Consider the following 23500-nt stretch of genomic DNA (forward strand, 5'->3'; position numbering starts at 1 on the left):
TGATACTGTGGCCACTAGAGTCAAATGGATTTACACTTCAGTAAACGTGCAACCTTTTTAAAATCTGAATCACGTCTGATAAGCGGTGATGTCATCATGTGGTGATGTCATATAGCCATTTTGATCCAGTCTGGGAGTTGTAGTGCTGCCATTGCACCACTACACGGCACCCCCATTCCCCCCCACCCCCAGAACCAGCAGAAAGGTTTGTCTTGTGGCGGCACACATTCTCATGACGAACCAGCCCCGCTTGTATTGGGTGGACTTTTACTTTCGACGTGGGGGGCAGCGAAGAACTGTTTACTGTGGACCACTTAAAGGCTGCTCATTTGAACTTATCACAGCTGGTGCAGATGGCCGCGCCTAAGTGCCAGGGCCAGCCCCCAATGCGACAGGACGCGTAGCCGGTTCTGGGGGAGATTGTGTGGTGGCACACATCCTCATGCCACGTGGCGGCAGCCATGGGAAATGATGTCGTCAGAGGTTTCTCTCGGACTCCAGCATCCCTTCCAGCGCGAACCCTGGGCAGCGATTATGACATCACAATGCACCAGGTGACTGAGTTCATGCTGCCCTTAAAGGGGCGGGCTGAATTTGAATAAAAACAGTCGTTAACGACCCTCTGCGTGGCAGAAGTGATTTCCTTCTGCTCCTGCAAGTGCCACTGTCTGTCTTTTAGGTGGTTGACTCTGTGATGGACTGTTAGGTGCTGCAGTGGGGAAGATTTGTCCACATAACCTAGTTTAAGCTTGGCAGTAGTGAAAGACTGTGGCTTCCCTCCAATGTCCAAAATACAGGTTGACCTAGTTTGTCTGATTATCCTATAAGGTCCTTCATAAGGCACCTGCAAAGGTTGATCAAATGTTCCCCTACTAACAAAGACATATTCACAGTTTTTGAGGTCTTTGGGTACAAAGGAAGAGTGTTCTCCATGTGAAGTTGGTGGTAAAGGGGTCAATTTTCCTATGGTCTCCCATAGCCTGGTCAACAGTTCCTTAGGATCATCATTGAAGTTGGAATGGGAGGGGACGAACTCCCCTGGGTCCACCAACGGTGCACCCTACACGAACTCCACAGATGAAGCTTGTGGTCCTCCTTTGGAGTTGTTATAATGCCCAGTAATACCCAGGGTGTTCATCAGCCCTTTCAGGCCATCTAACCAAGTCATCAAGGCTGACTTGAGATGTGGGTGAGATCTTTCCACCATTCCATTAGCCTGGGGATGATGAATTAATGCACCGTGCAAGTGAGACAAGGTCGTCCACAGTGAGGAAGTAAATTGTGTTCCTCTATCTGAAGTAACGTGTGCTGGTAAAACAAAACGAGACACCCAGGAACTGAGGAATGCCCGAGCACAAGTATCCTTGGCCGTATTGGCCAATGAAATGTAATTGAGGTAAATTAAGTCATTTACCACGTCATAAACCATCCATCACTTGTTGAAATGATTGAACAGCATTCTGTAATCTGAATCGCATTCGTAAAAGTTCAAACAACCCAAAAGGGGTAATTATTGCTATTTTCGGAATGTCTTCTGGCTCTACCGGTTCTTGGTGATAGCTCCAGACCAATCTATTTTGAGATCTTCGCTCCATGCAAATTAGCTGAGAAATACTGAATACGAGGTATCAGACAATGATCCAGAATGGTGGTGTCGTTAAGCTGCCTTTAATTTCCACATGGTCGCCAACCTCCATTGTGTTTCGGGACCATATGTAATGGGGATACCCGGGGCTGTCGGACCTACGAATTATACCTAGTTCCTCCATCTTGACCTCTCCTCTGGTGATAAGTGCTTTGCAATGGAAGCAGAAAATTGTAGAGTAGTAATCTCAGGGAAATCTTCCATCAGCATGGAGAATTCATCCACTTGTCTACTTAATATTTATAGGTGTCTGCCAGAGGAATAGTCTAAAAAGTAGTTCCATTTATTAGCCGACACTCTTTTAAGTTGACGAGGAATGATTGAGCCTGAAGAAAATCTGCACCAAGCCAAGGTCAGGATACTGCTACTATGATGAAGGGCCAAGTGTAAAGATGATTCTCAAATTTGGCATTCATCTTCCAAAGGTCAGAATGTTGAAACAGTTAACTGCTCATAGTTGCAGGTCCGGAGTAGAATGGCATGTGCCAAAACTGGTGGGCGGAAATACACCAACTTCTGAACCCATGTCCACCAGAAATGTTCTTTGGGACAGTTGGTCCCATATGTACAATAGGCTTGCAGGTTTTTGCCAACTTGCTGGTAGTTGGCCTGAGCATTTCCTGCAAATGAACAGGGTGGGAGAGACTTGCAGGCATTTACTCCCCAACGCCTGTGTTAATAACACCAAGACGAGATGTCCACAGGCAGTTTGCCTGTTTTGGGACATTGCTTGTTTGTAGGGAGTGATGTGCTAAGAGCACTAGAGTGTGACATGGGGTCAAGCGTGGAGGGGTTGGTTGTGCAGACTTGTCGTTCCTTGCTGTCCGTTTTTAGACAGCCATAGAATGTCTGCCTCTGCCGATACAGCCCTTGGGTCTCCAAGTGAACACTTGGATAACAAGAACTCCATATCATCTGGCATTTGCTCTAAAACATGCTGTTCGAATAGCATATTGAGACTTTCACCGTATGCCAGGAACAGCATTTTATCCATTCGTTCTGAAGGGCTGAAGTCACCCAACCCAACGCGATGTAGTAGTTTCCCCATGGGACATACCATATACCCTCAATAAAAGTGCTTTTAAAGCATCATACATACTGGTACGTGGTGGATCCCATAGGAAGTCGCCAACCCTCTTAACGATGGCCTCGTCCAGGGTGCTGATGAGATGGTAATAACGAGTGGTATCCAACTCGACTTTGCGAAGATGAATTTGTGCTTCACCCTGTTGGAACCACAGTTCAGGCTCAGCTGTCCAGAAAGGTGGCAGCTTCACAGCAACTGCTGCATAATACATTTTTGGATTTGTAGGGATCACTAATTGAGGCCACTGAAATCACAGTGGACATGATGAAATAGCCACACAAGGCGTTTTTTGAGTGAATCAAATGGATTTACACTCCAGAACGTGCACAAGCTTTTTAAAGCCCGAATCATGACGTCATCACTCACTGATGTCACATGGCCGGTTCGATGCTTTCTGGGAGTTGTAGTGCCACCACAATACAGTACATAGATTGGTGGAGTTGCGACTAACAGAGGAATAACAAAGAATGTAACAGGATATAGATCAGTTAAATAACGGGAAAAGAAATGGCAGATGGAGTTTAATATGGACAAGTATGAGGTGCTGCAATATGGGAGGTCAAATGTATGCAGTTAATGGTAGATGTCTTAAGCCAAAGAGATCTGGGGGTTGTACAAAGTGACCATCCAAGTCAGGGGGGGGGGGGGGTGGAGAAAAATTGGTTAAACTGCTCTTGGAATGCGATGTGGAATTCTGTTCTCCCCATGACAGGAAGGAAGTGGAGGCTTTGGAAAGGGTATTGGAGTGGTTTACCAGGATGTTGCCTGGTTATGGAGAGAGATTGGACAAAGATGCGGTTTTCTCTGGACACTGAAGGGAGACCTAATCAAGGTTTATAAAATCATGAGAGGCATTGATAAGATGCACAGATAGAATCTTGTTCTCTCCAGCCCGAAGTGTCACGTACTAGAGGACATGTGTTTAAGGTGAGGGGAGGAAGTTCAAGGGAGGTGTTGGGGAGGGGGAGGGAGGAGGTGAGCAAATGTTTTCCACAGAGTGGTAGGTGTCTGGAATGTGCTGCCAGAAATAGTAAAGGAAACAAATACAATAGTACAATTTAAGAGGCTTCTAGATAGATACCCTCTTCATATTCATGTGTCTTATCAGGTGCAAGAAGCATATTTAGTTTGATTTGGACATCATGTTCAGCACAAGGATGTAGGCCAAAGGGCCTATATCCGTGCTGTACTGTTCTGTGATGCATTCAGGATAATTTTTGAAGGATTTTTCTTTAAATTGAAGGTTTTTTTTAAAAAAAAATGCATTTTGGAGTCCATTATTTCAAAAGAGGAGGTTAAGATAAATTGTGCAGTTGTGTAACTCCTTTAACAACAACTCCAAATTTGGAAAGCCCCCTCCCAGATGTATTAAGAGATTAGAATTTGGGAAATTCAAAGCAAAGCAAATGCTAAATATCTGATGGGGACCTGTATTAGATAGGTGCTTAAAAATGAAGAGTACAAGGAATCAATTATGTAACACTTAATGTTTGGAAACTTCTTGTAATTTGTGTAGTATGGTAAAGTCTAATTATTTTCTCATGCAATCATTTTCTTCTCCAGTGGATAGCCCTGAAATATCCACACATTGCTATATACGTTGATACTTGTCGGGAATGCTATGAAGCTTATGTCATCTATAATTTCATGATCTTCCTACTGAGCTATTTGACCAATCAGTACCCAAACTTGGTGATGCTACTGGAAGTTAAAGATCAACAAAGACACCTGCCCCCTCTTTGCTGCTGTCCATCTTGGCATATGGGAGAGTAAGTAGCACTTACTTAATCTGTTTATCCGTCTCTTGCATATAAAAACTAAAGTGCACATTTTTCAGTAGTTTTTTTTCCAATGTTGAAGCAAAGATAAAACAAATGAACAATTGAATACATCCCATTAATATTCTGTATATTTAAGTTGAAAGAGTTGTAGATTTCAGATTGCAATATATTTATTCCATTTGGTATAACTTTTTGTATTCTTGAAAATAAGACACTTGTGGAGAACAGAACATTGCCTCTGCGCAGCATTTTAATTGTTTTGTATCAGGCATGGGTTAGTTTGCTAGACTTTTGCTTTCCAATGCTGTGGTTCAAAGTCCTACTTCAGAAACGACCACAAGAGCTTGGAACGGTAGCTCTGCGGCAAAACCAAGAGACCGAATTTTGTTTTGGTACAGCATTTTAGATGAGATATTAATCTAAAGACTCATTTTTCTGAAGTGCATATTGAAAATCTTTGACTCTATCCTGAAGAAGATCAGGGAAGTTATAACTGGAGTCGATGCCAGTCAATCTCTTGTGCAATGACTTAAAAATAGATTGTAGAGTTAATACCACTTGTTTGATGTGATAATGACAACACCTATTGTGTATGAATTAACTTTTGGATTTCCAACGTGACTGCAGGATTTTTTTGGCTATTGAGGTTGTTCAAAATGTTGAATCCTTTACACACGTTTTGTAGAGAATGGTTATAATTTCAGTTTTTTTTTAAAAAAGTTTTGCATCTATTTTGAAGACATTGCTTCTGGGAATCATGGGGCCTTTGTGCATGCTCTTGAGCCCAACAAGTCTGCAGTGACAGTCAAACACCCATTTACATTCACCTACAGTAATTACAGTTCATTCTCACCAGCATGAGGCAGGAAATTTTGCAGACATTTTCAATCACTCCTTGAAGGAGATCCCTACCTGCTGCAAAAGGACATCCATCAGGCTGATGCCCAAGAAGGGAAAAGTTTATTTCCTGCCTCAATGACTACTGGGCACTAATACTCATCCATCTTGATGGTGCATTGAGAGGCTGATTATGGTGCAAATCAACATTAAGGACCTGCACCCACTTCATTTCACCAACTGCTACAACGGGTCAACGATAGATGCCATCTCACTTACCCACTAACTGTGTTAAATCACTTGGACCACATTAACACCAAGAGTGAAACACATGTCTGCAGACTCGTGATTGTAGTAAAAGCACAGAAATGCTGGAGGAACTAGGAGGCAAAGATATACAGTATACCAACATTTTGGGCCTGAGCCCTTCAAGGTATGACTAAAAAGCAGGCAGGTACCTGAATTAAAAGAATGGGGAGGGGAAGAATGGGCAGGGGAGGAGTATGGACTAAAAGTCAATGTTAATTGGATATGGATGGGACACAAGAGAAAAGAAAGATGAGAATTGATTGGGTGGGGGTTGGGGATGTGTGGAAACAGCTGGGGAAAAGAGATCAAGGGAAAAGGAAAGAAGACATGGAGACGTGCTTTAGGTGTGGAGCAGGGAACATTTATTCATGCAACCTGATACTGCACAAAGGTTGCCTCATTTTGGCAGGATTTGATCCAACGTTGCATCTGCTGGGGAACCTTACGGGCATAAGCTACAAATTAACCAAATTCCAAATTCAATTCGTATTTATTTCTTTGTCCATAGCAAAGAAAGCATGGCAATGACCTGGAAGTCTGGCTCCCATCTTATCAGTAAGTGGATTGCCAAGATGCATAGCTGTATTCCCATGGAAAAATTACATATAATCTTAGAAACCGACAGCACCTTTGTTAAAATATGGGAGCTATATCTGACGTACATGGGAGCACAGCTGTAGTCACACTCCCCAATTAAAAAGACTTAGAGATCTACCAATAGATGGATTAATAAAAGTAATTATATGGGGTGGCTCCACAGCCTCGATGGACACTTACTTGAAGCGTCGACACCACATCCAGCCTCCTTCTTTTTTTCTTTTTTTTCTCCCTTTCTCTTTTTCTCAGTTTTTCCCTTATTTTTTCGGGTGGGGTTGGGAATAGGAGGGGGAGAAACACCATATGTATGTAGATTGCTGGGAGATATTGATATATTCTGTTACAGTCAGTGATGACTGTTCATTGATGGAAATCAGAAAAAAAAATTTAAAGGAAAGACATGGGGAAAGATTGGGCGGGGGAGTGGTGGGTGGTGCTAGGAACTGGTCGATGTTTATGCCATCTAGTTGGAAGGTGCCCAGGTGGGATATGAGTGCTCTTCTTCCAATTTGTGGGTGGTCTCAGTCTGGCAGTGCATGAGACCATGGACAGACATGTCAGCAAGGGAATGAGATGGGGAATTGAAATGGGTGGCCAGTGGGAGATCCATGTGATTGCAACAGACAGAACTGAGGTGCTCAACAAAGTGACCTCCCAGTTTGCATCCAGTCTCACTGATGTAGAGAAGACTAAACTCAGAGCACCTAAAGCACTAGATGACTCCTGCAGATTTCACAAGTGAAGTGTTCCCCGGAAGAACTGTTTGGGGCCCTGAATGGTGGTGAGGGAGGAGGTGTGGGCGCAAGTGAACCATCTTCTGAGGTCACGGGGTGGCTGCTAAATGGGGTGATTGGTTGGAAAGAAGAAGCGGACAAGACAGTCATGGAGCAGTCTCTATAGATGCCAGAGTGGAGGAATAGGGAAGGTGTGTCTGATGCTTGGATTGCATAGTAGATGGTGGAAGTGACAGATGATATGTTGGATGCAGAGGCTAATGGTGTTGGTGAGGACAAAAGGAATCATTCCCTTGTTACGCAAGACCGAGGAGGGGACCCAGGCAGATGTGCGGGTAATGGAAATGCAGGTGATCACCGAGTTGATGATGGTAGAGGGCAAGCAATGTTGTTTGAAGGAGGATTTGAAGAAGGAGACCACATCTGATGATCTGGCATGGAAGACCTTGTCCTGGGATCAGATGCAACTGAGCCGGAGGAATTGAGAGAATCGAATGGAATCCTTACAGGGACAGGCTGAAGAGGTGTATTTGAGGTAGTTGTGGGAGTTGGTGGATTTATAGAAGATATCTGTCAAGAGTTTATCTCCCTAGATGGAGACAAGATTGAGAAAGGGGACAGTGTGCTAGAGATAGACCAAATTAATTTGATGTCAGGGTGGAAGTTGACAGCAAAGTGAATAAAGTTGACAAGTTCATGGGTGCATGAGGCAGCATCAAAGTAGTTATCGATGTAGCAAAAGAAAAGTTGAAGGGCCAACAAAATGGTAGGCGTAGTTACGGCCCATGCAGATATGCATGCATACCCCTTAGGCTTGGAGAAAGTGGGATGAGTCAAAAGAGAAGTTATTGAGATTGAGGACAAGTTCTGCCAGCTATGGGACTTGGGTGGTTGTAGAGGGCTACTGGCTGAGTCTACTATTAAGAAACAAAGGGCTTTCCGAGTTCTGAGAACTGGAAGCTGTTCAAGTGAATGAAGTTGTTGAAGAGTATATCAAAGATATAGGTGGGGAGGGACTGGACCGGGGAGACAAAACAGTTTAGGTAGGAGAAATCCAGTTCACTCAAGTAGGAACACACAGAAGCAATGGATCTGCTGGGACAATTGGGTTGTGGATCTTGGGTGTGAGGTAGAACTGGACACTGAGGTTGGGAAAAATTAACATTACACCTATGTTGGGCTGCTGCTCATTGAACATAGCTTGATATTTAACATCATCATATCTTCCAAATTTGAGGTACTGGGCTCTTTCCTTATTTTGGAACTGGATCTTTGATGGAGAGGCTTAATATTTTCCATTTCCTAGGTGTCTACATATCCAAGGATCTCTCTTGGTGCCAGCACATTGAGATATTCTTCATTTTTTTTAAAAAGTATACCACTGGTTTTTAAGAAGTTTGAGAAGATTAGACATGTTATCAAATACTCTATCAAACTTCTTCAGGCGTGCTGAGGAAGATAAATTGACTGGTTACATGACTGCCTGATTTGCAAACTTGAATGCCCAGGAACAAAAAGGCTTCAGAAAGTGAAAGAATGGCGAGGACCATCATGGCTACTGATCTCGGTCAGTGAAGATGCAAAAAATGGGCAAAAGGTCATGGACATAGCCCAGTACATCACAGGCAAAACTCTCCCACCATTGAGAAAATCTGCATGGAACATTGTTGTCAGAGAGCTACATCAATCATCAAGAATCTACATCACCTAGGACATGCTCTGTTCTCGCTGCTGCCACCGGAAAAGAGGTACAAGTGCCACCTCATACCACTAGGTTCAGGAAGAGTTGCTACACCTTCACCATCAGACTTGTAAACAACAAACTTAATCAGAGACTGTTACTTTGCACATTATTTATTATTGAATATTATTGTATTGCATAGTTTGTTGCATCTTTATTTGTTTACATTTCTCTCTTTAGTACACTTGAGTAGTTTTTTTGCACTTCTGAAAAGTAAAAACTCTGCCTGGCCTGTAGACAAAAAAAACCCTCAAGGTTGTATGTGATGTCATGAATGTATTCTGAGAATAAATGTGAACTTTGAACTACATGAAGCATTGCCTCAAGAAGGAAGCCAACATCATTACAAAAAAACTACCATGCTCTCTTCTCATTACTGCCTTCAGGCAGAAGGTATGGCTGGCTGAAGTCCAGTAGCTCTAGGTTCAAGAACAGGCTCTTCCAACGCTTGTCAGATTCCTGAACCTCCTTGCATTCTCTTCACCATTTCAAAACTTAGAGCACCACTGATCTGTTAGGAACATAGGAAGTAGGAGCAGGAGTAGGCCAAAAATGGCCCATCGAGCCTCCTCCGCCATTCAATACGATCATGGCTAATCTAATTTATGACCTAACTCCACCTACCTGCCTTCTCCCCATATCCCCTAATTCCTCTTATCGTAAAAATGTATCTAACCAGATGTTAAATATGTTTAATGAGGCAGCCTCAACCACTTCCCTGCTTAGAGAATTCCAAACATTCACTACTCTTTGGGAAAAACTATTTTCCCTCATCTCTGTCCTAAATCTACTCCCCTGAATCTTGAGACTGTCCTCTCGTTTTAGTTTCCCCGGCCAGCTCAAAAAACCTTCCTACATCTATCCTATCCATACCCTTCATAATCCTATATGTTTCTATAAGATCTCCTCTCATTCTTATGAACTCGAGCGAATACAATCCTAGATGATTTAATCTTTCATCATAAGTCAACCCCTTCATCCCAGGGATCAACCTAGTAAACCTCCTCTGGACCGTCTCCAAAGCCAGTATATCCTTCCTCAAATATGGAGACCAGAACTGGACACAGTACTCCAGGTGCGGTCTCACCAGTACCTTATACAGTTGCAACATTACCTCCCTACTCCTGAATTCAATTCCTCTAGCGATGAAGGCCAACATTCCATTTGCCTTCTTAATAACCTGCTGCCCCTGCAACCTAACTTTTTGTGATTCATGCACAAGCACTCCCAAGTCCCTCTGCACAACAGCATGCTGTAGTTTTTCACCCTTTAAATAATATTCAGCTCTTACATTTTTCTTGCCAAAGTGGATAACCTCACACTAACATTGTACTCCATCTGCCAGACCTTTGCCCACTCATCCTGCTTAACTATATCCCTCTGCAGACTCTCCACATCTTCATTACAATTTGCTCTTCCACTCAATTTGGTGTCATCCGCAAATTTGGCTACACCACATTTTGTCCCCTCCTCCAAGTCATCAATGTAAATGATGAACAGTTGTGGGCCTAACACTGACCCCTGCGGCACCCCACTTACCACTCTCTGCCAACCTGAAAAACTCCCATTTATCCCGACTCTCTGCCTCCTGTCAGACAACCAATTTTCAATCCAGGCCAATATACTTCCCCGGACTCCACTTTCCTATAACTTACTGAGAAGTCTCTTGTGTGGCACCTTATCAAACGCTTTCTGGAAATCCAAATATACAACATCAACCTGTTCCCCTCTATCCACCGCACCCATTATATCCTCAAAGTTTGTCAACTTGTTTTACTGTCAAAGAATTTTGGTCTTGTTGACAAATATGACCGAACATTTTTTTTGCACCATGACCAGCTGTGAATTTGTTATTTTTTAATATTTTCTTATGTTCTATTTCTCTTATGAGTTGTGTTTCACAAACCTGAGAAACTGCAGCAAATAAGAGTTGATTTGCATTTGAACATTATACTCGTGTACATGACAAATAAACATTCACCCCATCAACCCCTCCTATTTCTACCACTCAGTTACACACTGGAAGTAATTTACAGCAGCCTGCTAAAATGCCAATTTACATATATTTAGGATGTAGGAGGAAATCCGAGCACTTGTATGAAACCAATGTGGTTGCATGGAATGCACAGACTACAGTGACATCACTACTGGAGGGCAAGATTGAGGCCATATTACTGAACAGTGAGGCACCTGGTAGATCTGCTGCACCGTGGTGTCTCGACAATGAAGTGTATATTAAAGGGAGCAGTTTTCATGTTACATAGCTTATTTGTAGCTTTCCGTGTAGTGTTTTAATGAAAGCAAATTCTGACAGCCTTTTCAATTGTGCTTTCCTTGGTAGGGTGTTACTGTTCAGATGCAAGCTTGGAGTTCTACAGTATACAGTTGTCAGACCATTTACAACAATATTTGCTTTGTAAGTAATATTTTGAAGAAATAAATGAAATATGTTTACCATAATTTCTTCCCCTTTTTATATAGGACTCCAAACAAACTCTTTAAACACTTTTCTTTTGCAAGGTTTACATTTCTAAATTCAACAATTTAGGTTTAAATTCATAAGTATTTTTGCATGTTCTTGTGTTATAACGTTTGTAAATGTTAAATTTTCAATCTCTACTTCAAAATATAGTGTCAGACATCCACATATCATGACATCCCAATATAGCCGACTAAATATGGTTTGGACCTTGGTGTTGACCTGGGAGAAGACACTGTTGGTTTGCTTGATTTTATAATTTAGAATTTAGAGGACTTTTCAGAGATGACATTGGTGGTATCTATTGAGTGCCTTGAAGTGTCTGCTGCAGAAAATTGCAAGAGGGAATGGAATAATTGCTACCTGCTCGATCATGAGTTTTGTACCGCATTTGGTTGCTTGATCTTCAAGTACCCTTTTCCTCAATTAACCAAGGGTGGCCCAGCACATTAAATGATCTGCTGCCTTCACTGAGGGATGGCTCCCAAGAAATGAGGAGTTTATATTTTCCGGGTCCTATTGTGAACCTACCTTGTTGTGATGCAACATCGGGTAGGTTCGTAGAGAATTTTGGTCCTTTTGAGCACGAGGTCCAACTTCTCAATAGTCGCAGGATGAGTTGACAATAAGAGCATGGCCTCCAAGTGTGTGCATATGCACGTGTTGTATACAAGTAGACCACTGAGGTTTGGGCAAGTTCGATTCAGGTGTATAGTCCCTGTAAGTAGAACAATTTTCCAGGGTCCTATTGTGAACCTACCTTGTTGTGATGCAACATCGGGTAGGTTAGTAGAGAATTTTGGTCTTGTTGAGCACGAGGTCCAACTTCTCAATAGTCGCAGGATGAGTTGACAATAAGAGCATGGCCACCGAGTGTGTGCATATGCACGTGTTGTATACAAGTAGACCACTGAGGTTTGGGCAAGTTTGATTCAGGTGTATAGTCCCTGTAAGTAGAACAATTTTCATTTGTTTTGAAAGTTTGCTCCACTCCTAGAGGTGAGTAAAGTATTGTACTGATGAATATTGAGGAAAGTATTGTGGCAATGATGCAGGCTTGTTTGACCAGTCTTCACTGAAAATGTTTCTATTGCGATCATTTGGTTCATATCAGAGCTTGCATGCTATCATGGAACAAACCCAAAATGACCAGGAATTTTTTGTGGGTTACCAAATTTGAGGAGGGTTTTCCACTGTCTCCCCAAATCTAATAGAATGAAAGGCTTTAGTGAGGTTGAAAAGTCACATGTAGTTGCTGATGGAGATCTCTTGCATTTCTCTTGTCATGCAGTGAAGATCTTACTCACTCTGCCTCTAAGATCAGTGGTCCTCAACTTTTTTTCCACTCACATACCACCTTAAGTCATCCCATGCTAACCACAGAGTACCTATGGCATAGGTTGAGAATCACTGGAACCTATGGTGGTATGTGAGTGGAAAAAAGTTGAGAACCACTGCTCTAGATGGGCAGATTCTACAAAGCAATTTAGGGTGCAGCTGCTCAAGTTGAAAAGGGCACAGAGTCTTTCTTGAATGATCATTGTGAAAATTACTAGATTCATATACTGTGTTTTTATGATGATTTCTTTCATGGAAGAACATTTTTTTCTTTTTTACTTGATCTGTCCTAAATGTGACTTTGGACCCATCATGTCATTGATTCTTAAGTATTCTGTGAAGTATTTTGGCAATCCACTCAGTGAGTGAACTAATAGAAGAGGCCTCACCTCATCCATGTACCTGTGGCAGCTGAAATGGTAAAGATTACCACTAGAGCCCTCAAGAAGATAAGTCTTCTATTTACACTAAAGATTTGTTCGTTTGCATTAAAATGTGTTAAACTGGATATCTGCTATAACTGATTTTCAAATCGAAGCATCAATCAGTGTCATCTTCTGATAAAAGCACAAAAATGTAATCTCATGTTCTGTACTGAGGATGAGGCCGCAGAAGAAATTGACTTTAAACTTTTCATTTTTAAATCTCAAGATAATATTGCACGGGATGAATTAAACAGGAGCCATGGCCTATGTGTGTATTGGATTTGGTGTGACTGAGGGTGCAGGGATAGGATAAGGCCAAGTTATGTGAGTGGCCTGTATTTTGGAACTTTTCAGGATGTGAGCAGAAGTCTGAAGTTTAATTAAACTTGAAATGACTAAAGCTGATAGTTGTGATCCAAATCACTGGCGAAGGATGGCATGATCTGGTATATAGTTCACTCTGTTCAACTGAACATTCACAGTTAGTTGTTGGAAAATCTGCATGATTCTATTAATTATTCAAGGAAATTACGATGGGACATTCTTAATAGTTAGCTTTTTTATGATTTTGTCTCGTGAGCGTTGGAGGCAGGAAAGTTTGCAATCAAATAATGTTCTTTATTCAAATGCTGGCAATTTGTGTTTCATAGGATCTGTGAGCTCGTTGGGGTTTATGATGAGGGAAACTTCAGTTTCAAAAATGCGTGGACATACTTGGTTATAATTAACAATCTTTCACAGCTAGTAAGTCTTTTATGTGTATCTGTTTATAAAAATGACATTTTTATGCACAATTCAAAATTTTGGGAGTAAATTGTCTTTGTGTTGGATTTAAACAAGATTTTATCAACCTGCTCCCTCTAAAATGAGGTTTAAGCTTTGGTTCAATGTTGAAAAATAAATGAAAGTCTTTTCCAATTCATTCAAAATAGTTTATCCTATATTCCTTTAGAAAAGATAACATATAATTTGAGGGATAAATATCATTCTTTTTGTAAAAGTATGGAGCCCATATTTTAAAAACTCTTGGTATGAAGATTTAATCTCTCGGTCAACTCCGGTGGATGTATCTGTCTCTGCAGCTAAAAAGTTGATTAAGTGATGATCTCCTTTATTCTTTGTAGGTAGAAGGGGGAGGAGGGAAGGTTTTAGTGTGGTGGTGGGTGGGGGGGTGTTATTCGATTATATAATATTTGTATGAATATGTTATAATTAATGTTTATTAAATTATAAATACAATATTTTAAAATGTAGCTTATACATTCAGTTATGTTTTTAGAGAGTAAAGGCACTGTATAAATATTCCTGCTTATTCTTCTAATTGCCATCAAGTTTTACTTTGGTTTTCCAGTTTGCCATGTATTGCCTTGTGCTGTTTTATAAAGTGCTGCGAAATGAATTGAACCCCATCCAGCCTGTGGGCAAGTTTCTCTGTGTGAAACTGGTTGTCTTTGTATCTTTCTGGTAAGTTTGTAAATAATTATATTTAAAATAGTTTTTTTTTCCTAACCAAAACTTTTATTCCTTGAATTTTTATTAAATGCAATAATTCTCAATTAAGTGAACTGATGATTTTTCTTGTGATGATTTTTATTGTGATCATTTAAAAAAATATATTTTCCAATCCTTTTTAGGCAAGCTGCCTTTATTGCATTACTTGTGAAAGTTGGGGTGATATCTGAAAAACGCACATGGGACTGGGAAAGTGTAGAAGCTGTGGCTACTGGTTTACAGGTAATTTTTGAGGTTGCATTTTTATAGCATCCTAGAAAGTAGCATCCCTTACAGAACCTAGAGCAAATAATGAACTGCTGGAGAAATTAGGCAGGTCAGACAGCATCCAGGGTGAAGCCAAATGCACACTGGCTAACCATTTGGTCTATCAGCAAGGCTAAATGCAAACTTGAGGAACAACACACCATATTCTGCCTGGACAGCCTTAAACCTAAAGCCATGAACATTGATTTTTCTAATTTTAAGTACAGTAATATATGATTCCACTGTTCCCATCTTTTCTTTACCTACCCCTGGTCTTGTTTCTTCTCTCTTTCTAACTTTTCTTACCCACTCCTCTTCCTAATGGTTTCTCCTTTACCTTTTGCTCCACCTATCACATAGAATATATCTCCAACTTGATAAAGGGTTTGCTCCGAAAAACATTGACCATTTCTACCCTTACTGACCTGCTGGGCTCCTCTAGCAATTCTTTGTTTGCTCAAGATTCCAGCATCTGCAGCTTTTCTGTTTCTCTTCCTTGCAGAATATATTTTAGTTTGCAAAGATAGTTAATTAAGAGCAGGTTATTGTAGAGCTTGCATCGTTGAGAAAAGGATTAAAGAGCCCATTGAAAAAATTAATTGTATTATCAAGTTATGGGCATGAGGTAGAGAAGATTTAGTTTGTTGGATAGGTTTATGTGGTTGGCACATGACTGTGGGCCAAAGGGCCTGTAATCTTCAATGTTCTATAATATTTTGTATAAAGTCTAGGTGATCTAGTTGGATCTGAAACCAACATTTTGATAATAAATAATATTCAAGATAGATCACTGCATTAAAACATTTGGCAGTAAATGGACAATGTCTAACATTTTCAAAAAATTAATATATAATTTGGGACATTAATATCCCTTTTTAAAGTATAAAGCCCAATGAAAAGTGTCCTATAAGGTTATAAAAAATAGATCGGGGGGGAGGTAATAAAAGGCTTTTGTTGTCAAAAGTAGTGGTAAACCTTTGCATTGTGGAAGATTCAGCAAAAGATCTAGAAACTTTGCTCAGGAAAAGAATATTAGTGAAGTGCATAAACAGTTTGGGGAAAGCTATTACTGTTCTGTTTTTAAATGGCAAGTTTATATGAGACTGAATCAGGAAATAAGGAAATGGGTGAGATATCAAAGTATCTTATCTCTGTCTTCATGGAAGAAGGCACTAAATTCCTCCTGGAAATTGTGGGGAATGACTGGCTTAAAATGAACAAAGAAATTAGCATTACTAAGTTTTTTTTTAAATGGATGAAAAGGACAGGACTGAAAGTTGATAAACACCCACAACTTGGTGTTCTGCATCCCAAGGTCTTAAAAGAAGTGGCAATCATAGTGTGTACACTGACTGCTAACTTCCAAAATTCCATAGAATCTTGAACTGTCCCGATAGATTGGAAGGTAGCCAATGTAACACAAAGATTTAAAAGAGAGAAAACCACTAGCTTTTGTCTGCTTTGCTTCTCATGAGGGAAAATGCCACACAAGGTCTTTTAACAAAAATGGAGCAAAACATGGAAGTCTGTAGATGCTGTGTTTGAAGAAAATAACATAATGCTGGGGAAATTCAGCAGGTCAAACAGAGATATACTTTCTATAGCAAAGATGACCAACATTTCTGGCTTGAGCCATTCATTAAAGTATATAATTTGTAATATCTGTAAGAATGTGATAAATAAAAAAACCTCTGGTTGCTTTGACAAGCTAAGATGTACAAGTCACTGACTGAATCTCTTTTACTTACAGATGGGTAAGTTCAATTGGTCAGTAATTTTTTTTTATTTCAAATACTATTTAATGGATCCCTCTCTTTCCAAATAAGAAATGCTGTTAATTATCTCATTTCTGAAAAACTGATTTCAAATGCAGCCCCTTCCTTCATTGTGGTGAATACCTAATAACCAATGATTGTTCACATTTTTCAGAGATTTGTTAAGTAAATTTTTGCAATTTTGGCAGATGTGTAATTTTAGATCCTCAGTAATAATTGTTCAGAAGAAATAAGAGTAGGAATATGCCCATTGAGCCTACTCTACCATTCAATAAGATCATGTTCTGTCTGGCGATGGATTCGCCTCTGCATACCCATCATAACCCCGAATTACCCTACCCATGAAACCAAATGTCCCAAACCTTATGATGCCCTGAAATGAGGGCTGTAATTTCTACATGGTCAAACCAAAATATACCTGGTATCTAAATTACCTTGAATAAAATATGAAATATGCACTTTAATTACATGTGAATTGTTTGATTACAAATTTAAAACTGTGGTGGCAAATAAAGAAAAAAACAATAACAGGGGCAAATAAAGAAAAGAAAGGTGTATTTGTCCCAAATATTATGGAGGGCATTGTGTATTGGTGTCTTAAATACTTTCAGTGAGCCAGTCTACTGCTTCCTTGGTTGCGAAATCCATAGATTCACTACTCTCTGGGAGAACCTATTCCTCCTCACCCTTGACTAAAACCTACTCTACCAAATCTTGAAGCAATGTCCTTTAATTTTAATTCTATTCGCATTAGGGAAAACAACCTCCCTGCTTATATTATTTTCCCCTCCTCCTTCTAAACTCCATAGTCCCAAGCTCTGAATCTCTCCTCATAAGCTTACCCTTTCATTTCTTACATTTCCTCTGCAAACCTCCAAAGCTAGAAATGTCCTGTCTCTAGAAATCCAGAACAGCACACTATACTTCAGGTGTGGCCTCACCAATTCCCTGCATAGTCGCAGCTGAACCTCCCTGCTCTTGAGCTCAATCCCTCTTGCAATGAAGGTCAATATTCCATTGTCCTTCCTGAATACCTGCTGCACCTGCACACTAGCTTTTTATAATTCAAGGACCAGCATCCATGGTCTTTATGCACCACAGACCGCTCCAGTTTTTCACCACTTAAATAATAGGCTAGTTGACTATTTTTCTTTTCAAATTGGATAACCTCACATTTCCTGATGTTGTACTATATCTTCCTGACATGCCGACATGTAAAAATAATGTAAAATACAACCTCCTATTTTCCAGTTTTACTCTCCAGCTGTGTAATGTTAAATATAGAGAATAGAGAGAAAATTCATAACAGAACAATTGGACACAAACTGTGCATTAATTATAATCTTGCAAAACTAGTCATATTTAGGAATAATTCCAGGAAATTTGAAGGCAGCCAATGAAGGGAAATATTAAGTAATTGTAAGTGAGTTACTTTAAATTTAGAAATTAAGGAAATGACAGGAATACAAATTTGTCATCTTAAGGAAAGTGATTGAAGTTAACTTGAGGGCCTGACCTTTCTGCTTAAGGGGTCAATTCTAAGTGGAACAAAACTTATTACCAGTAGTTCTGTGCCTTGTACATTGTAAAAATGTTGGAGTTTTTTTTCTAATTAACACATAAATTGTGCATCATCTGGTCTAACTGAAAAATGTCAATTGTTACACATCTAATGTAGAGAGCATTTTAAGGCATTTGTTTGAATTGGTTAGAACTTGAGGTCATCAATAAGAAATCAGCTGGACAAGAGACAAGTGAGAAAAGGGAAATTGTTGAATTGACAAAGAAGCAGACACAAATTCAAATTAATAGTGCAAGTCTGCTTTGGAGAAGGCACTCCTTGCAATAATAGAAAGCCTGACTTAAAATTCCAATTGGGAATGACAGCTCCTGCACCTGAACTACTAGATTAAGTCGAGAAAAATGAACAGGTTGATAAAAAGTGAGGACAAATCCCCTGAGGGGCAGGAACTTTTGAATGTGACTTTGACATCAATGGATTCTATCATCAGCTGTAAACTAGCAGATCAGACTAGGACCATGAGGAAGTCCTCAAAATTAAGATAACGAGCACAGGGAAAATAAAATACTTAGAAGCAGAGAGTTTTTTATAAACTGTTAAACATTTAAATTATTTTGAATACTTTAAAATGTGACCATTCACATTACAAGACTATGTTCAATTTAACGATGATTTTCATTATGAACACCATAATTTTTTTTTTAACAATTTCCATGCCTAGATTGCCTGAGTAATTCAAACATTAGTTCAGCACCTTAGTGTTCAATGGTGGGAGAGCCTTAAACTGTGGCCTTTTTCCATAAAAGCCCTGTGGTGGCTGCACCAAGATTCAATGTCCTTCGGAATATGCCGGCCTGCCACATTAGGTCGTGATAGCTCTTTCACTGAAAATCTGGTGAGATCAAAAGACATCTTTCAATGAGGTTAGTTATTGGTCTGAAATAGTTTCTGGGAAAGCCCTGTAGATGAGAGTCCTGTTCATTCAGAACACCAGGAGGAGCCTTGATCAGAATCAGAATTTATTGTCATGAACAAGTCATGAAATTCGGTGCTTTGCAGCAGCGTCAGAGAGCAAACATTCATATTATAACCATCTTACAACATTATATATATAAAAAAATAGTGCATGAGAAGTAAGGCAGTGCCCTGAGTTCATTGATTATTCAGGTATCTGATGGCAGCGGGGAAGAAGCTGTCCTTGTGCCGTTGAATGCTTGACTTTAGGCTCCTGTACCTTTTCCCGATGGTAGCAGAGTGAAGAGGGTGTGGCCTGGGTGGTGGGGGTTTTTGAGGATAGAAGCCACTTTTTTAAGATACTGCCTCATGTAGATGTCTTCGATGGAGTGATGTCTGGTGCCTTTAATGTTGCAGACCTAGTTAACAACCCTCCTGTCAAAGCTGCTTTGATAAATGTGCATTTTAAAAGCAGGTGAGGTATCCATGAGGGTACTAAGGTGTTTCTGACATTCTGGATGTGCATAAGGAATCTGACAAGGAAGACCCTTATCACCACCAGCCAAGTTCTGGAGGATGAAGCAATTTGCCAACCAATTTTGACAGTCCACCCAAGGATGCATTTAAAGAAATTTACCATCTCTATTTTCAACAGGGCCCCAGAAATATTCATTGTAGAACTTTACTTGATTGATTTTGATTTTCTGTACTATGTTGAGGACAAGTTGCATGGCAGAATTCACTAAGTGGAACACTGTCCAGCAATGGAACTAAACCCATCACTGCACCACCAGCAATAGATAGAACTTCCCTATAAGCTGAAACTTGGTGAAATAGGATCTACAAAGTTTAATGCAAAGATGCACTAGGATAGTCATCAGAATAAGGACCATTTTTGGTATGAACCAGCCAATTTAAACCCATATCACCTACAGCAAGGTTAATGATTACCTGTATCTCCAGCTATTCCTCTTCAACTAATATTCCTCTAATTAGACAATGTCAAATATATTACTACTGGGAACTAGCAAGAATTATTAAGTCGTTTGTTCAACTTTTTTCTGTTTTCTCAGGATTTTGTAATTTGTATTGAAATGTTCTTTGCTGCGATTGGACATCATTATAGCTTTTCCTACAAGCCCTACGTACAGGAAGCTGAGGAAGGCTCCTGCTTGGATTCATTTCTTGCCATGTGGGATGTCTCTGATATTAGAGCAGACATCTCTGAACAAGTGCGGAATGTTGGTAAGGAAGGCCTTGTCAGTGAGATAATTTTTATCTTTTAAGATTGTTCATTGATGTCATTTTGAGATAAAGTGAAAGGATTTCAACTTGTTTGTACTGCAAAGACATCAATTTTTAAGGATTGTCTTGAGTCAGTTGTACAATGAAAACAAGATATTGTTTTAATAATTATGATATGAGAAGGGCTCTCCCAATATTGTTCTGTAGTTGTACATTCCAAGGCATCAGTGCGGATTGGCAACATCACCTCCTCCGCACTGATCATTAACACAGGAGCAACTCCAGGCTGCATGCTTAGATCTCTGCTCAAATCCTTATGCACTCATAATTGCATAGCCAGGTACTGCTCCAGCGCAATCTATAAATTCACTGAAGACATCACTGTTGCCTGAATAACTGAAACTAATGAGCCCAAATATTGGATGGAGGTAAAGAATCTTGTTGGGTGATGCCAGTGCAAGCATCTTGTTACCTACACAATTCAATATCTCCTTCCCTCATGAATACTGATGAGAAGAATTCATTTAATATCTCCTATGGTTCCTTACACATTCCTCTGCTCTGATTTTCCAGTGGACCTATTCTATCCTTCACTCTCCTTTTGCTATTCACATATTTATAAAAACCCTTCAGATTTGCTTTCATCCTATTTGCTGTAGACTCCTTGTACCTTTTTGCTTTTCTAATTTCCCTCTTAAGGTTCTTTTCTACAGTCTATGTATCATCCATACTTCTCATCAATCCTTTGTTTCTTGAATTTAACATAGGCCTCCCTCTTATCCCGAACCAACTTCCTAATCTCTCTAGAAAATTACAGCTCCCTTGAACATTTGGCCCTGCCTTTTATCCTTACAGGAACATAAAGATTCTTCACTCTCAAAATCTCACCTTTAAATGCTCTCCAATTCTCTTCTACGTCCTTCCCAGAAAACAGATCCGCCCAAACTACTCCCTGCAAATCCCTTCTCATCTCTTCAAATCTGGCTTTCCCCCACTCAAAGACCTTCATCGTCGGACCAGACCTTATCCCTTTGCGTAATTAAGCTGAAACTAATGGTGCCTTGATCACTGAATCCGAAGTGCTCCCTAACGCACACCTCCGTTACCCGCCCTATTTCATTCCCCAACAGTAGATCTAACACTGCTCCCTCTTTAGTGGGTACCTCAGCACATTGATGCAAAAAGCAATCCTGCCCACATTTTACAAACTCTAAACCATCTAGCCCTCTCACTGACTTCATCTCCCAATCTATGTTAGGAATATTAAAATCCCAACTAACACAACTCTGTGCCTGTGCTTATTGCACATCTCAGCCATTTCTTTACACATTTGCTCTTCCAGTTCCAGTTCCCTCTTCCCACTTGGGGGTCTATAATAGCCTATAATTATAACCTCACCTTTTTATTTTTTAATTCCACCCACACCATCTCCCTTGATGAACCCTCCAATCTATCATGCCTCAGCACTACTGTAATATCTTCCTTGACAAGTAATGCCACTCCTTACCCCTCCAATTCTATCACACCTAAAGCAGCAAAATCCTGGAATATTTAACTGCCAGTCACAACCCTCCTGCAACCATGCCTCACTATTCGCCACCACATCATACTGCCAAGTGTCTATCCACACCTTCAGCTCGTCCGCCTTCCTTACAACACTCCTTGCATTGAAGTAAATGCATCTCAGAGATTTCCCACTTCTTCTGCCTTTCCCCCTCTCTACCATCCACATTATTATTTGTTACCATCCTCCTTCCCCCATCATAGCACCAATCCCCTTCATCCTCGATCAACTGCTGTTCCACCCCCAAATTTTGTGTATAAGCCTTTTCTCTTTGCCTTCAAACCTCTCTCTGCTGTCCTCCCTGAAGTGGACCCCTTCCCCCAACCATACTAGTTTAAGGCCCCCTTGGTAGCCCTAGCAAATGCCCCCGCCAGGAGACTGGTCGCTCTGGGATTCCGATGTAACCTGGCCTCTCGGTACAGGTCCCACCTCCCCCAGTGATCAAAGAACTCAAATCCCTGTCTCCTACTCCACCCCTTTAGCCACGCATTTAACCTCCACTTGATTCAATTCCTGCCCTCACTATCACGTGGCACAGAAAGTAATCCAGAAATTGATGGGTGTTATTATTTGTTGCTTTGTTTGTTGGGTACCTTTACATTCCTACTTCTCTTTTAAATTGATCTGTCATCATTTCGACACTATTTGCAAAGGCTGTGCATTTTTCTTCCGAGGTAAACCACTGTCTACACCAAACATTGCATCATCCGGCAGTGACTAGTACTGTGTGTTAGTCATGTGGATTCTGTACCTGGACCTAGAAGCATATTATGGAATTGCTAACTAAATTTGGACTCTATTATTTTAGTAGGTTGTAATCATGTTCTGTATCTAGTTGACTGCAATTGACAGTAAATTGTACAGTTAAGGGTTTGCAAGCAAGTGGTTTTTAAAAGGCCTCAGATATTCACGACAAAGGGTAGAGAAAAGATGAGGATGGGTCTGCTTTCAATCTGTTTTTCAACCAGTGGACTTCAGTCTGGATAATAGTGTGAAAACAGCATCAGGTTTCTGCTTTGGACTGTGGAGGTGCAGATCATTCAGTGATTGGCTTCCTGACTCCTGTATTAACCAGACCCCTGAAAGTTGTCATTTGGATGTATAGGATAAAGAGTATTGGTGCCCGGTTGTTGTATTTCCATTGTAAAGAGGTAAATCTATGCTTATTAATGTTAATTTGGCCATATACTTTAATGTATTCAATAATTATTTTCCTTTTGAACACTGGAAGAAAACTTGCAGCAAATATGAGATTGACAGATCTAATATCCCAAGATTGTCTGCAAGCCTTGAACATTGGCATAGTTCACAGTTCCTGGAAACTTTGGGGTCTGTGTCATGCTTTTGATATCTTACTGGGCTTTGGGATACACATCCTTCAAATAAGTGAAGATTTCTAATAAGTCTGAGTAACATTCTGGACAAAACAATATATAGTTTGAGTCTGTCTTCTAGAACCTTCACTCCAGAATTATTTTCAAGTCCTTCGATAAAACCTGAGATAAAATACTCCATTCCTGCTGTTCTCTTTACTGTCACAAGATGGCCTGCTTTCTTCAAAGTTATACAATGAAATTATTCTTTCCTCGTAGTTGTAGTTCAAAAGCTGCAAATTTTAAACAAGTAGAAAAATTTTGGCTGTTCCAGTTGCTGAACTCTTGTAGATAGTTCAATTTTATCACAGATTTGACAGTGTGGAAAATTGTGGA

The 23500-nt window shown here is 40.2% G+C and overlaps 1 protein-coding gene across 2 annotated transcripts in view; it reads left to right on the forward strand.

The window, feature by feature from the left end:
• The window catches only part of tmem184c (transmembrane protein 184C), a 43205-nt gene that overhangs the window by 15402 nt on the left and 4303 nt on the right, over positions 1-23500 (forward strand). The window contains exons 1-8 of one of the 2 annotated variants that reach the window (XM_069926397.1): positions 808-1396; positions 1892-1997; positions 4296-4501; positions 11073-11147; positions 13624-13717; positions 14325-14437; positions 14608-14707; positions 20056-20227. In XM_069926397.1, coding sequence (XP_069782498.1) covers positions 1962-1997; positions 4296-4501; positions 11073-11147; positions 13624-13717; positions 14325-14437; positions 14608-14707; positions 20056-20227 — 796 coding nt within the window. In that variant the 5' untranslated portion in view covers positions 808-1396; positions 1892-1961. Of the gene's footprint in view, positions 1-807; positions 1397-1891; positions 1998-4295; positions 4502-11072; positions 11148-13623; positions 13718-14324; positions 14438-14607; positions 14708-20055; positions 20228-23500 lie in introns of those variants that run through there. The other variant, XM_069926396.1, reaches the window with a different exon arrangement.

The sequence above is a fragment of the Narcine bancroftii genome, chromosome 3 (assembly GCF_036971445.1).
Source record: "Narcine bancroftii isolate sNarBan1 chromosome 3, sNarBan1.hap1, whole genome shotgun sequence".
Lineage (NCBI taxonomy): Eukaryota > Metazoa > Chordata > Chondrichthyes > Torpediniformes > Narcinidae > Narcine > Narcine bancroftii.